At 31.8% G+C, this 16,423-nt stretch overlaps 1 protein-coding gene across 6 annotated transcripts in view; it reads left to right on the top strand.

Moving 5' to 3' along the window:
* Window positions 1-16,423, top strand: part of LOC142232881 (tight junction-associated protein 1) — a 101,211-nt gene that overhangs the window by 22,545 nt on the left and 62,243 nt on the right. For 5 of the 6 annotated variants that reach the window (XM_075303583.1, XM_075303582.1, XM_075303585.1 and 2 more), the window contains exon 2: window positions 8,228-8,596. In XM_075303583.1, the coding sequence (XP_075159698.1) occupies window positions 8,228-8,596 (369 nt within the window). Of the gene's footprint in view, window positions 1-3,517; window positions 4,042-8,227; window positions 8,597-16,423 lie in introns of those variants that run through there. The other variant, XM_075303584.1, reaches the window with a different exon arrangement.

Below are 16,423 nucleotides of genomic sequence, written 5' to 3'. Positions count from 1 at the left end.
TGCTTGCAACCTATTTGAAACAAAAAAAGTTAAAATTACCCAATAAAAGTATGAAAAAAACATGTTATAAAAAATTGAATGAAAAGAACTTCCAGTATAGTTAAAATAAAGAACATCATTGGGAGTACATCTTCTGGAAGTGCTTTTAAAGTTGTGCCTTTGGAAGAACTTCAAAATTTTTTTGCTGGGAAGTTAAAACAAATTTGAAGTTCATACCGCTTGTTTGTTTCCGAGTGTTGATTTTTCAATATTCAACATTGGAGTTGAATAAAAACATACCAGCAAAAAAAAAAGTAGTGAAAATGCTCTTTTTGGATCTTCTCTTTGAATTTTCTGATCCGAATTCAGTGTTTTGGATGTGAATTAAAAATTTTTGTGATATTTTGACAAATTAATATTTTTTTTATGATTTTTAATGCATTCTAACACTTGTCTGTTCTAACACTTTGATCTCAAATATTGGCTACTTTTCTAGTACAGATTTAGCGTTATTTTAGACATAATTTTAATAATTTGTACCATTTTGTTAAATCTTACACTGTTTTTAATCGATTTGAAACAAACAAAACATATTATATATTGATCTCTTCCAATATATAATATGTTTGAAAGCATATTGGTCTAAACAATATATGTTTGGGTAGTCTAAGTTCCAAACATTTTGTATTTTTGCATCCAAATTCAATAATGTTGTCTCCCAAAAAACAATATGTTATTGTGTGAACATATAATATGTTTGGAAGCATTTTGCACCCAAAAATATTATATGCTTAGAAAAAATTCTCCCAAACAATATTGTGCTCAAAATTTTATTTATTTATTTATATATTTACAATCATAATGAATTATGAAAATAAACAGGTAATATAGGTGCTAACAACATAGGTTTTCGACCTGAATGCTCAAAATTTTGTTTCTGCCCAATTGTATATTCCCCCACATCTTTCTCACTTCCACGAGATTTTTTAGTTCTTAGCACCTTTTTCTGTAATACAAACATTGTAGAAGAAATTATTCAATTGTATGATTTTTTTTTATTTTAATTTTACCTTTTGCCGGACGGGGATTCGAACAGCGGACCACACAGTTTGTAAGGATCAAAGAAGTAGCTGATCAATTGCCCAAGGAAAAATAAAATGTTAATTTTGTAATAACAAGCAACAACCACCACCTTAATTCAATATCGCTCCCTGTTAAATAGCGCTCCAAGCTACTAAACACATATATGTTTATAGGCTTTCTAAATTAATATATGTTTGCATCCAAGCATATTATATTTACAAACATTTTATGTCCCAAACATAATATGTTCTAACATATTAACATATATGTCCCAAACATGTTATGCTAGTTTATGAACATTATATGCTTGCACTCAAAAATATTGTGTTTAAAAATTTGTGTTCCAAACATATAATGTTTATAGCCAAACATATGAAAAACAGTCTTTTTCATCCGTGTACGTGGTATACATTAGACAAAAAAGTATGTGTAGGTAAGTCTACAAATAATTACGAATCGATATGGACTTTTGCACGGTACGTAGGGAGCCATAATTGAAATATGGGGGTCGCTTATATGGAGGCTATATACAATTATAGATATGGACAAATTTTTGTGTGATTGGGGATCGATTTATATGAGGTCTATGGACCTAGTTAGGCATGGGTGTTAACGGCCATATACTAGTTGTTAGAGACCATATACTTACACCATGTACCAAATTTCAGCCGGATCGGATGAAATTTGCTTCTCTTAGAGGCCTCGCAAGCCAAATCGGGGGATCGGTTTATATGGGGGCTATATATAATTATGGACCGATGTGGACCAATTTTTGCATGGATGTTAGAGACCATATACTAACACCATGTACCAAATTTCAGCCGGATCGGATGAAATTTGCTTCTCTTATAGGCCTCGCGAGCCAAATCGGGGGATCGGTTTATATGGGGGCTATATATAATTATGGACCGATGTGGACCAATTTTTGCATGGTTGTTAGAGCCTATATACTAACACCATGTACCAATCTTCAGCCGGATCGGATGAAATTTGCTTCTCTTAGAGGCCTCGCAAGCCAAATCGGGGGATCGGTTTATATGGGGGCTATATATAATTATGGACCGATGTGGACCAATTTTTGCATGGTTGTTAGAGACCATATACTAACATCATGTACCAAATTTCAGCCTGATCGGATGAAATTTGCTTCTCTTAGAGGCCTCGCAAGCCAAATTTGGGGGTCCGTTTAATTTATCTTATTTGCAATACCATTCGACCTACATCAATAACAACTACTTGTGCCAAGTTTCAAGTCGATAGCTTGTTTCGTTCGGAAGTTAGCGTGATTTCAACAGACGGACGGACATGCTCAGATCGACTCAGAATTTCACCACGACCTAGAATATATATACTTTATTGGGTCTTAGAGCAATATTTCGATGTGTTACAAACGGAATGACAAAGTTAATATACCCCCCATCCTGTGGTGGAGGGTATAAAAAAGGGATTCAAATAACTTCCTGTGTAGTTAAAATAAAGAACATCTTTAATTAATTTAATTTGTTTAATTTTTTTTTGCTGAAATGTAATGTTAAAAACCAAATATCCAAATTCTTTATATGGGTGTAACATTTCGTTCTATGTATAATTCTTTCCAGACGAAATTTTAGACAAACATATATCATTTCCCATTTGCTTTTCGCTGTAAGGAAGTTTGTTTGGAAGAAAAGTATACACAGGGTGTAAAAACAATTTCATAAAAACTAACTCAAAACAAATTTCTTTTCTAGCTAATTGCATCTTCCTTCAAATCTTTCTCACATCCGTGAGGTTTTTTAGTTCTTAGCACCTTTCTCTGTAATTCGAACAATGTAGAAGGAATTATTCGATTTTATAAGTTTTTTTAAATTTTACCTGTCGCCTGGACAGTTTGTAAGCCACCAAACTATCCACTAATCAACAGATAATTACCGCTATAGCAAACAACGCACAACCAACCCGTACAGTCAAATAGTTATGGTTATATAGCATAGTTTTGGGCGTCCGATGTAAATCAACTTTATTTCGTGGGTTCAAAACCTGCTTGGACCTAACACCAAATTTTTTTTTGCAAACGGAATAGTGAAATTTTACATATATTCCAAAAAATGATCGGAGGATCCCGAAAAAATGTTTGAAATTTGACATACAAATTTTGTTACAAATTTTGTTTGGTGGTTGCAGTTTGAAATTTTTGAAGTTTTCGGTGCACGTTTTCCAAACTTTTTTCTTTGCGTGTAGCTAGATAATATCAGAATAAAAGCATTAAAAGTCGATCGTAGTCAAATCTAGGAAAAAGTAGGAATAATTGAATTTTTATCTTCATAAGTGTTTAGAGTAGGATGTGTGAAGTTGGAATATGCACATTCACCCATACATCCATAGGTTTCCATGTGGATATTTGTTTATGGTACTGTTTTGGTACTGCTGCTGTTGATAAGACTGCAACAGTCACATTTAGACAGTCCATCGGTGATGGGGGCAATAAACACGACCGGTGCGTGTTGGGGCCGTCTGGTATATGTTCGAGTACTCTTCGCGCTTTGTTTCATAAAATCCAACTGATAATTATGATAATATTCTGTTACTTGCCATTGGCGATGTTGTTGGTGCCGTTTTGTTCGTATGTGTTTATCGCAATAATGATGTTCACATTGGTGATAGAGAGTAATGATGACGACTGTTTGCCCGCTGATCTACTCGACAATCTGTACAGATTGAATAGTACCCCATTTCGCCGCACTTCCCTCCGCTCGTCTTTTTTTCGTTCGCTTTGATTCATGATATTTCATTAAAAAAATCTCAGTATCGCATTGTCATTTATAAAATAATCAACTCAACGTTACTTCCGTCTAAGTTCCTTGTTTTGTGAAAACACCACGTACGAATTATATTTGGTGGTGATGAAATTATTGTACTTTTATCTGGTCACAATATAATACCTAAAAAGATCTCAAAAAAAGGATTTTCTTTGATGAAAATTTCGATGATTAGAACATGGTAATTGATGAGTAAGAACAAGGTTTATTGTAGTGAAAAATATTGTGAGGTCAAAGATTTCTATCCTTAAAATACGAATGCTAATTCGGCTTATCATAGAAGACGCTATAAAGCTTTTTTCTTTGTCCAAAAGTCGATAATCTTTTCAATAAAGTCGTTCGGTCCTCATACACGTAAAAAAATAATTCTTTCCTCCCAAACGAAATTTTAGACAAACAAAGTTCGTTTCTCATTTGCTTTTCGCTGTAAGGAAGTGTATTTGGAAGAAAAGTATATACTTTTTGTGATAAACGTTTATTCTTTTCCAGGATGTAAAAACAATTTCATAAAGTCAAACTAAAAAAAAAAGAAAAACATTGTTTTCTTGCTAATTGCATTTTCCCTCACATCTTTCTCACATCCACGAGGTTTTTTAGTTCTTAACACCTTTTCCTGTAATACCAACAATGTAGAAGAAATTATATGATTTTATAAATTTTTAATATTTTTTTACCTTTTGCCTGGAACCACGGACCATGCACTTTGTAAGCCAACACACTAACCACTGAGCTATGTACCTGTTATGGTCATCAATAGATAAATATCCATATAAGTTATATTTATATAGCATAGCTTGCGGCGCCCACGAACCGAATAAACAACGTTTATTTAACAGAAACAAACATTTAGTTTGGCACCGTGGAGCAGTGGTCGTGGGTTCGATCCCTGCTTCGACCAAAGTGTTTTTTGTTTTTTCTTTTTAATATGTTCCAGATATGTTCGGAAGATTCCGAAAAAATGATCAACATTACATTGTAGTATATTAAACATTGAACTGTAAATTGTGTCTTATTAAAGACCTAAAGTCAGAAAAGAACAGTGTTTGATATAAACGAAATGGACTGTGTTGTTGTTTCAAAAATAACTTTTTTTATTGAAAAAATAAAAATTTTGTAACAAACGACTTTTTTTTGGTGATAAAAGTTTAAAATTTTCGAAGCAATTCAAAAAACTCTAACAAAAGAAAAACGTTTTCGGTACACGTTTTCCAAACGTTTTTTTTCTTTGCGTGTAGTTAAGTGATTCGACTTAAAAATATGTATCTTTACATGTAGAAAAACTGGTTGACTAAGTTCAAATTGGCTTTAATAATTCAGAAAAATGTTGAAAATAAATTTAAATTTATTGAAAGTCAATATTGTATCTTGAATACAAAGCGAAAAAGCGTTTTAATTTTTTGTTTTAAAGACGTCGTTTACTTGAAAAATAGTATAACTATTACTTGAAGTCTACCCAGAATTTGGAAAATTAAGTAGTCGTTTTGACATGACCTTGATAGACATGATTGACATGAAAAAAACAAATGACTTCAAATAGTATCAAATTTAAAAGAGAATTGTGTCTTAAAAGTATTCTTACCGCTACTTTCTCTCGGAATCAATACTAAAATCATTAATGTAATGACAAAAAAAGAACTTGTACAAGTCTTTAATAAGACACATTTTACAGTACAATTTAATATAGCAGTATGTAATGTTGAATATCTTTTCCGAATCTTCCGAACATATCTGGAATATATGTAAAAAAAACAACTTTTTGGTGTTCGGTCGAAGCAGGGATCGAATCCACGACCCTTGGCATGCAAGGCGGACGTAGCAACCACTGCTCCTCGGTGCCCAACTAAATGTATGTTTCTGTTAAATAAAGTTTGTTTAATCAGCTCCGCGGTTCGATTCTCCGTCTACGCGAAAGGTAAAATTAAAAAAAATATAAAATCGAAAAATTTCTTCTACATTGTTTGTATTACAGAAAAAGGTGCTAAGAACTAAAAACCTCGTGTAAGTGGGAAAGATGTGAGGGAAAATGCAATTAGCCAGACAAGATTGTGTGTGTGTGTGTGTGTTTTTTTTTTGAGTTAGTCTTTATGAAATTATTTTTACATCCTAGACAAAGAAAAACCTTTATCGCAAAAAAAAACAAATGAAAAGCAAATGAGAAACGAACTTTGTTTGTCTAAAATTTCGTTTGGGAGAAAAGAATTATGTTTTTGCGTGTACATAAATTCTATGGAAAAGTTTCCTTATTTGTATAACAGGTGCTCAAGTTATTAGCGTGAGTGTACGTGATGGTGAGTAAAAATAAAATTCATGCACGAAACGAGACCAATCCGGTTTTCATTTATTGTAATGTTGTCTGTTTAAAAGTGAGTGGTATCAGTTTGTCCCCAACGAACTTCGTTTAGCCTGAAAGAAACAGTTTTAACAACAAATGAAAACCTTGCTCGTTGACCTAAACTTTCGTTTTCCGGAAAAGAAATTAATTTTTTTCCGTGTGGTCCAACCTACTCCCGATCACTATGGAAGGAGAGTCAGCATGTGCGATCGTTATAGTTTTCTTCTTACACCCAGAAAAAAGTGTCTTCGAAACTAAAGGAAAAAATGTTCATCAATTTAGTTTAGCCATTTTATTTCCATTCAGTTAAATTTTTGTGTGAAATAATAAAATTTACTTGTTTCAGTATAAAACTCCTAAACTGAAAGCAGTTAGGAATAGTTCATTAACTAGAATAAGGCATGGCATTTTACTAATACTGTTTTCTTCGCTGGGTATACGAATTTACTACTGAAAAAGAAAAGTTTATTCACTGATAACAAAGCATTCGTAAAAATAAAGAAAAATCGAACTAAAACCAAGTTTCCTCAAAATTAGTAAGATTTCTTATAAAATGATAATTCTGACTGCCTTTATTATAGAAAGCTTATCATACATACGAATAACACTTGGCATAGAAAAATATATTAGTTATTCGTACTAAGAAGTATTCAATCCTTTCAAAACTTAAGGAAACACACTTGTTAGAATATAGGAAAATTTCCTACATTTCTTTTATCTACCTGTAATCGATACCTGTCATCGATGTAATCGATGTGTTTGCGCGTGGGTTGTTTTTTTTTTTTTTAGTTCTAATCGCGCTGTTATGGTATACTGAGAGATTGTTAAAAATAATATAGTAAATTAATATAATAAAAAACAAATAAAATATATAAAATATTTGTTATTTTAAATTAGTGAGAAAAATGTTGGTTTTTTGAAAATTGCTTTATAAAAAAGAAAACACCAGCAGTATAACAACCCCTTCATTCGACTTCATTTTGGAATCTTCACGTAATATTCAGTGACGCTAACCTTTTGTGAAAAAATTGATTTAGGATTAGGATGTTCAATTCAGTTAAATTTTTCATTTTGTAGTATAGTGGTACATAAATATAGGAAAATGTTAACTAATACATGAAATGCATTCTACCTAATTTCTACGAAAATCACATCATTCAAACAAATAAAAATGTCTTTGGCGCTATACGAAGTTCAACTTTCTTCACAATGAGTTCATTTTAACTTAAAGAGGGGGTCACTTTTTTCTGGGTGTACTATGTTTTATTTTCGCAAGTTTGAGTGAGAAGATTCCGGGAATGCCACAGGGGAATCAAGTGAACCCGAAATAAGGTTATAACTGAACCTTGTCATTATCTAAAATGTGATCTTTATGAAAAGACTTTTTTCGTTGTCGAAAAAAGAATATAATTTAAGACAACAAATAAAAATAATTTAGAAAATTTGTTTCTTAGTGATTTCCCTGTTTATTAGTGCTTATGATTTCGTGCAAGTAAACATCAACTTTTTGTAAACACTCTATTTCGGTTCACTTTTAATAATTAACAATCTTTCCAAAATTACGTTGCGTACTCACTAAATGTACAAACGCACACACATGTGTGACTACAAATAAAAACAAATTCCATAGTAAATATGAACACCCAAAGAAATTTGTTTGTAGACACACCATACAAATTGGCGAAAACAGCAAAACGTCTGCTGATGAAGGGAAAGCTTATTGTTGAAATAGCAAATGTTGTCTACTACGAGTATATCATGTTATAGTTTTGCTGTAACGAATAAACGATTAGAAGCTATCGTAATACAATAAAAAAATATATTAAGAATACGCCTCGTATTTGCTTATGTTTGGTGGCATTTAGAATATTTTAAGGATGTTAGAGAATTATACAAAAAACGTTTTTGGTTCTTAAAATTACTTTTGTTGAAAGCTAATAATTGTACGAATTATTGTTCGCTAGACTATGAAGTACAAAAATATAGCAGCAGACACCGATTGTAATTGAATTATTTGTATTTTTGGATTTTGCAGAACTCTTGTGATACGTTAGCACCAGTTGCTGCTAGTTTAGCTGCTGTAGCTGCCAAAGAAATTGAGTCATTAAAACAAACACTACAGGAGAAGGAAAGTCATATTTTAGTTATGGAACAGGTGTGCCTCACAGAGTCAGAACATCAGGCCGAATTAGAGGACAGTATTATTGCCTGGCAGGATAAATACGATCGCCTATATGAATCTCACAAACGCGTTCAAAAAGTAAACCAAGGATTAGAGGATAAACTGCTTAAACTGGTGGATCGCAATTCTGGCGAAAGAGCACAACTGACCAGTGACGTTGCAACACTAAGTGTACGGTTGGCACAGGCCAATTTAAATATTTCCAAGTTACAAAAAGAAATTGTAAGTACTTAAAATTATTATACTAATACATAGTGTGTATTTATCGATTCACCAAAATAAATGAATATATTATTATTTCTTATGTATTTTGATCTGCTGAATTCGAAAGAAAATATTCGAAAGAAAATTTTTGTGTCGGTGAGTTGCTCATATTTGCATGATTTTACATCGAATTTGTTCACTCAATTGCTTATAACTTTGTCATTTTTCGGTAGTTTTTCTTCTAGTTGGTCTTATTACTTACGTTATGCGCTTTACAGACTATCACTTATTCCGGACGGAATGTCGGTGCTTGTAAAGAATCTTACAGTGTGTCGGATCGATACGACTTGTCGGCGATGACTAAATAATCGGTAAATGTGTTATCGATCCCATAAACATGCAGCAGTATCGATTATGCCTTCGGACTTAACTTATAATGTGCACAATACATGGGATATGTTCGACACGAGCACTGTCGTGTATATGACCATGAAGAGAACCATTTTTTTAATGGTTTGTGCTTTTCCGGCGGAAAAGGTTCACTGTAAAACATTATTTTTTTGAAAATTAGCATTTTTTAAATCGTTATTTTTTGAACCACTTAACTTATCACAGCTCCAATTATACACGATTATTCGTCATCTCAATACCTTTCATTTAAGTATCAATCGGACATTTCTAACTCGAGATATAATTTGCTTAGTGAAAAAAGAGCGAAAAACTAAAAATAACGGGATATCTCAAAAACTGTTCCATAAAAAAAAAAATTAAACATTTTTTTTTCGAAGTCAGCAGATCAAAATACATAAGTCACATCTCATCAAATGTACATGAAACAAATTTTATTTTGCAAACTAGTGTAATCCAATCATATCTGTAATTTTTTAACGTTATTTTCGATCGAAATGTGCAAGATATATTACAGTATAGATGAATGTGATTAAAAAGTGGTTCAGTATGACAAAAAGTGGCGTGAAATAGTAAAAAGTATCACATTTAGTGGCATAACAAAAAAGTGGTACAAAAGTGTCACCGCTTGAAAAATTTGCAATTTTCGATTTTATACATTTTTCGAATTTTATCTTTCGCCCAGACTGAAAAAAGAACCTCGGACTATACAGTTTGTAAACCAACACACTATCCATTGGGCTACGTAGCTGTTATAGTCACTAACAGATATTTATCGCTATAGCTATCAATGCACAAGCAACCCATTCAGTCAAGTAGTTCTATTTATAGACCACGTTGCTGGGCACCAAGTTAAAAAACTTTATTTAAAGGAAACAAACCACTTAATTCGATCCCTCGATTCATCTCGACTCAAATTTAGCCGCCTATTTATCCAAAATATTGATTTATATCAGAAAAATTTATTAATAATTGTTATATTTTTTGTCAAAATTATGAACTTTCCACCTACAATCAATTGGTATCAAGTTGTTATAATAGTTTTACAAAAATTAGCTCAGAAAATTTGAATGAAATGTAAATTTGTTTGCAATATTGGTTGTACAACTAATCTCATTACAATTCGGAAAACTTCAAATTGATTTTATAATGGATAATTTTGCTCCCCCGAATAGACAATTTTATATCAGCTTAGCCGTCAAGCCGGCGGAGTTAAAAATTTAGTGTCAGCCGTCGCCGCCAAAAATGGGTCGGTTTGATTCTCTGTGCCATACAATAGATAGTGACCGGCGCCAAATAACTCAATTTGTATCGGCTTAGCCTTCAAGCCACCACCGCAAAAACAGCTTCGGTGGAGCTTTAATATACAGGACCCACAAGTGTTTCCATCAGATTCCTTTATTCGAGTCGCATTTTCACACTCATACCAAAGTGATTCGACTTAAAAATGGGTATATTTACATGAATTCTGAAAAATTAGTCATAATTAAATTTGTTGACTTTTTTATTTATTTATTTATGACTTATATGTGCTCAGCGCCGAAAGCCGTTTGAACGGCATGTTGGTAAATTAATTTACTCTAAAGATTATTTAATAATTGTATATTTACAAAATATTACATAAGTATTATACAAAAGAGAGTTTAGAAATAATTTTCAAAACAATTACGTATTTATATCAGAAGCAAAACATTTTATAAAATTTAACATAGAAGACTTTTTGTATCTTAGCTGCAAAGCAAGCAAGTCTTCAAAAATATGAGTTATTTTTAACACTTTATTTTAAAGACGATGTTTACTTGAAACATAGCATAATTTTTAATTGAAGACGAGTCTGTTTTTTTGTATTTTTAAGTTTTCGTTAACACGCTATTAGGGGACTTTGATAGCACATGAAGAAAACCGAATAAATTCAAATTTGTTTCCTACACGGACGAAAAAGACTGTTTTTCATGTGTTTCGGTGTAAAAATTATATGTTTGGAACTCAACTTTTTACCACATTATTTTTAAGTACAAGCGCATAATGCTCATAAACTAGCATAATATGTTTGCGACATACATGTTAATATGTTAGAACATATTATGTTTGGGACATAAAATTTTTTAAGTATAATATGTGTGGATGCAAACATATATTCATTTAGAAATTGCCTATAAACATATATGTGTTTAGAAAGAGAGACCGAGAGATTATTAAGAAAAACTAAAGATGACGAATTGGAGATATAACAAAAGACATCAACACAACACAGTGAGGCTAAAAGTCCAACACGAAGGAATATGTGAAACGTAAATATTCGTGATTGCTTGTTAACTTTTATGTTTTGTTTATAAATAAATATTTGCGGTATAACATTCGAATAAATGATAAACACATTTTTTTAATTTTATGGCATTCTGCTACAGATAAAAAATGGATGTACCTTAAAATATATATGCCTAAGGTGAAGCATAATATGTTTGTACAATACAAACAATATTTGGTTTGGACAAATCCTGAAAATATAGATGCTTGAAGCAGAATGTCTTTGGGAGTATATATTACAGAAGCAATTTTTTCTGAGGGTGTAGTATCAAGTACGCAAAACTCAAATTTAAAAGAGAATTGTGTCTTAAAGGTATACTTCAATTCTTCGCTTCTTTGGCTTGGAATCAATACCAAACTCATAACTGTAATAGATAAAATCTTTGGAACCGGATTTGCTTTGTTTTCAGTGTATGTTTGTAAGTGCGATATAGTACAATACAATGCATACTTTCGTAAAAATAATTTAGCTTACTAACACAGGGATGCCAGACGTGCTCTTTTTTACAAAATGTGCTCTTAAAACAAGATAGACCAAAAGAGCACGCAAAAGTGCTCTATTTTTAGGTAAGTACTCTTTTTGTGCTCTTTTTATGCATCACAACAAATATTACTCCAACGCGATTCAATAAATGATAAAAGTAAACTGAACATACGTAAATGTCACACTACGAAATTTTCCTACGTCGTTATTTTCTAATTAAATAGTGTGTTACTTTATTTATCAGAGTCGAAGAAGAGCACGCTGACGTTGCTTCTTCACTTTCTACTCTGTTCTTTTTTTGTATGTGTTCTTTTATAAACTGAATGTGCTCCTTTTGCCTCTTCAAAATCTGGCAACCCTACTAACACAGCAACACAATTATCCGATCGCAAGGAGTTTGTTGTCTATAATCTAGCAAAATAATGCAGGAAATGTTGTTTGAACCCTCTATGCATAAAAGTATAACATTGCATTTGAACCCTCTATGCATAACAGTATAACATTGCATTTGCTGCCCCAAGCCATGATGTATTCTATCATCGTTCGTTTACTGTTTCGCTATCAGACGCATACACACACGCGATTCTTAGACACAGTAAAATAAACAAAAACACTGGCTTTCTGGCACATTTGAATGCATTTTGTCTTATCTTTTCTTTTTTCGTTTTAGAAATCCTACTCAAGTGGGTGACTTCCTTAGAAGGAAGATGAATATCCACAAGTTTCGTTATTCTTGCTTTCATCCCATACTTGTGCCAGTTTGAACAAATAAAAACATCATTCGTTTATTATAACTGACTGCACCGAAAAAAATTTCTTCGTTAATTTTACGAAACATTCTGCAATAACAATTCTTTGTATATTCTTCATTAAAAGACCGAAATTTTCATTGATTTTACGAAGAACTTTACGAAATGTCTACGAATTATTCTACATTAACATTTGTTCGTAAATTTTTCGCACTTTCAACTAAACTTTCTTCAAATTTCATGATTTTTTTATGAATATTTTACGAAATATTCTACGTTAAAATTGCTTCATGAAAAGCACGAAACTTAACAACAACTTAAGGTTTAAAGTATTATTATGTGATAATATTTGATAATTTGGTAGGTACTACAATAAATTACACTTTCGACACTAAAATTTTATTCTTACAAAAAGTACAAACATTTTTCATAAAAAGTTCTTCATAAAAAATACGAAACGTTTTCCTAAAAAGTAACGTAACATTTCGATCTTTCAAAGTTCCTTTGGTTGTAAAACAATGACAGATTTCGTTTTTTATCGAAAATTTTCTAAGAGAATTCTTTCGGTGTACTTTACACGTTTTCTCGTCGATTAAGGTTTTATAGAAATCTTGTATTTAGCCCGTGAGAGGTCGGTAACATTTATTTGCAATTAGAGTGACATAAATCATGGAAATAATGGATGGGAGCAATGGATATCCTTATGATATGTCTGAAAGAAAAAAATACTTTCCTATTGGACGAAATTTTAGACAAACGAAATTACCCATCGTTGTTGTTCTCGGAGTCCGACCACCGCCCATAGCACCAGAAGAAAGAGACCACCCGCGGAAGGTCAGGGTAGTTTTGGCCCAACTAAGATCAGGCAAGTGCAGCCGCCTCAATTCCTAATAGGTAGGAATTTCCTACCTATCAGTGATAGATAGCAGCGTAGCACAGTGTCGTGAGGACGGCCAAAAATCAAAAATATCACTGTACTAATTTTTAAAAAAGGTTGATTTCGTTTTACAAACAACACTTCATTTATGTTAAATCAAAAGGAGTTTTTAAAAAAATGTTATATTTCCAAAAAGTTATGAGCATTCAAAGTTAATAGTTCTAGTAAAAAAATATCGATATATAAAAATTACCCAAATTTAATTCGGTAAGTTAAAATAAAAATTGTAGGTAAATCAGTATGATTTAGGATTGGATAAACGTGTTAGAATATAATGATATAGCAACTCGCTATTTTGGCTCGTTTGGTGGATCATATGGGGTTTACCGTTACACCGAATGTAAACAAAAAGTGATAATCGAAGTTTGTTAAAAACATTCAAGTTCAGTGGAGTGTAAGAAAAAAACACCAAAAACACTTTTTTAATATTTTAATATAATATTTGGGCTAGTGTGTGGAGTATAAACAATTTAGTTTCGCGTCCCCGTTCATCCCCCTTTCATTTATTCTTTAAATTTTCAGTGTCGAGACAGGTGGGAATTCGACAAATTACGCTTGGCCACAGTTCATAAAATTCTTTTTCATGGTGTGGAATTCATAAAACATTCAAAAATGTCTGTTGGAATGCTGTCGGAGGAAGCTATAGAAGCAACTCATAAAGTTTTTAGAAAGACCCGATTAAATCATACCAGATATGAATAGTCGTGAGTCAACCAATAAGGTTTTAATTGAAAGATTGCAGTCTGAATCAAATATTACTATTCATAGAAAAGCAAATAATAAGAAGGCTAAGAATTATAATGAAATAACTCAATTTTTTATCCAAAGTGAGTCAGTACGAATCGAGCGATACGGATTGTGACAGCTTTAGTGAATAAGGAAAAATATTTAGTTTTATTTATTTAATCATTTCCTTAATATTTTGTTAATCAATAATAATGAATTTGAAAAATATATGTTTCCTATCTCTTATTAAATATAATAATAGTAATTGGCAAATGAAAAAAAATATATATTTATAAAATCTAATTTTGCAATTTTTAATCGACCTTTATGGACAGATTTAGATTAAGGAACATGATTAATAGAGTCATTGAAAAGTAAACGCCAGATACAAATCTATACACGCCTGGACTGTACATTTTTCGATTCGGGCGAATGAATTTTTCCACAGCCTTTAGTATAGATCTAGCTGAGAGAGATAGATCTAAATCTGTCCATAAAGCTCGATTAATAATTGTAAAATTAGATATAATGCATTTGGACGTTAATTGCCTGTTTCGGTATCAGGGTAACATGAAATATAATATATTTATAATATATAAAATGATTTTCTTATTTGGTATCAAGGACATATGGGATGTAGACGTATTTTGTAAGATAATTAAATGAAATTAAATATACTAATCAAAAATTCATCAAGGACAAATCAAGCCCACTTTGGTTCAATTCCAACAACAATTTTGGAAAATATAATTTTTTGTTGATTTCAGGATATATGGGAGGTGGGGTGTCTTTTGAGATAATTTCATATAACTCACCACAGTTATCAGTAATATATCAGAGATAAATCGAGCCAAATTTGGTGCAATTCCAAGACAAATTTTGGAAAATATAAGGTTTTTTATTTCAGGATATATGGGAGGTGGGCGTGTCCTTTGAGATAATTTCATATAACTCACCACAGTTATCAGTAATATATCAGAGATAAATCGAGTTAAATTTGGTTCAATTCCAAGAACAATTTTGGAAAATATAAGGTTTTTTCATTTCAGGACATATGGGAGGTGGGCGAGTCCTTGAGCCGATTTTCGCAAAATTTCTTTTGTTAGAGTTTTTTGAATTTCTTCGAAAATTTTAAACTTTTATCACCAAAAAAATTCGTTTGTTACAAAATTTTTATTTTTTCAATAAAAACAAGTATATACGGCCGTAAGTTCGGCCAGGCCGAATCTTATGTACCCTCCACCATGGATTGCGTAGAAAGTTCTACTAAAGACTGTCATCCACAATCGAATTACTTGGGTTGTGGTCATTAGCGTAGCTAGACAATTTTCCTAGGGGGGCTATAGCCCCCTTAGCTAAAAATTAATGGACTGAAGTTATAGGTTCAATGAATGTTTTATTTTATAAAAATAAATAAAGTATCAGACTTCAGCTTAACTAGACAATTAATTTAAAATTTTTCCAGCAAAAAAATTGGGAGTTGTTAAAAAGGCACAGCTTTAAAAGCACTTCCAAAAATGTCCTCACAAAATTTAATTTGTTTTAATAAATATGGCAACTAAAATACTGATTATAGAAATGGTTAAAGAGATATTGGTTGAAAGCGCTGAGTCAGTACACGCAAAGAAAAAAAACAAACGTTTGGAAAACGTTTTTCTTTTGTTAGAGTTTTTTGAATTTCTTCGAAAATTTTAAACTTTTATCACCAAAAAAATTCGTTTGTTACAAAATTTTTATTTTTTCAATAAAAACAAGTATATACGGCCGTAAGTTCGGCCAGGCCGAATCTTATGTACCCTCCACCATGGATTGCGTAGAAAGTTCTACTAAAGACTGTCATCCACAATCGAATTACTTGGGTTGTGGTCATTAGCGTAGCTAGACAATTTGTCCTAGGGGGGCTATAGCCCCCTTAGCTAAAAATTAATGGACTGAAGTTATAGGTTCAATGAATGTTTTATTTTATAAAAATAAATAAAGTATCAGACTTCAGCTTAACTAGACAATTAATTTAAAATTTTTCCAGCAAAAAAATTAGGAGTTGTTAAAAAGGCACAACTTTAAAAGCACTTCCAAAAATGTCCTCACAAAATTTAATTTGTTTTAATAAATATGGCAACTAAAATACTGATTATAGAAATGGTTAAAGAGATATTGGTTGAAAGCGCTGAGTCAGTACACGCAAAGAAAAAAAACAAACGTTTGGAAAACGTGTACCGAAAACGTTTTTCTTT

The sequence above is a fragment of the Haematobia irritans genome, chromosome 4 (assembly GCF_050003625.1).
Source record: "Haematobia irritans isolate KBUSLIRL chromosome 4, ASM5000362v1, whole genome shotgun sequence".
NCBI lineage: Eukaryota > Metazoa > Arthropoda > Insecta > Diptera > Muscidae > Haematobia > Haematobia irritans.
The sequence above is the reverse complement of the archived record's forward strand: the minus strand, read 5'-3'. Positions and strand labels throughout refer to the sequence as shown.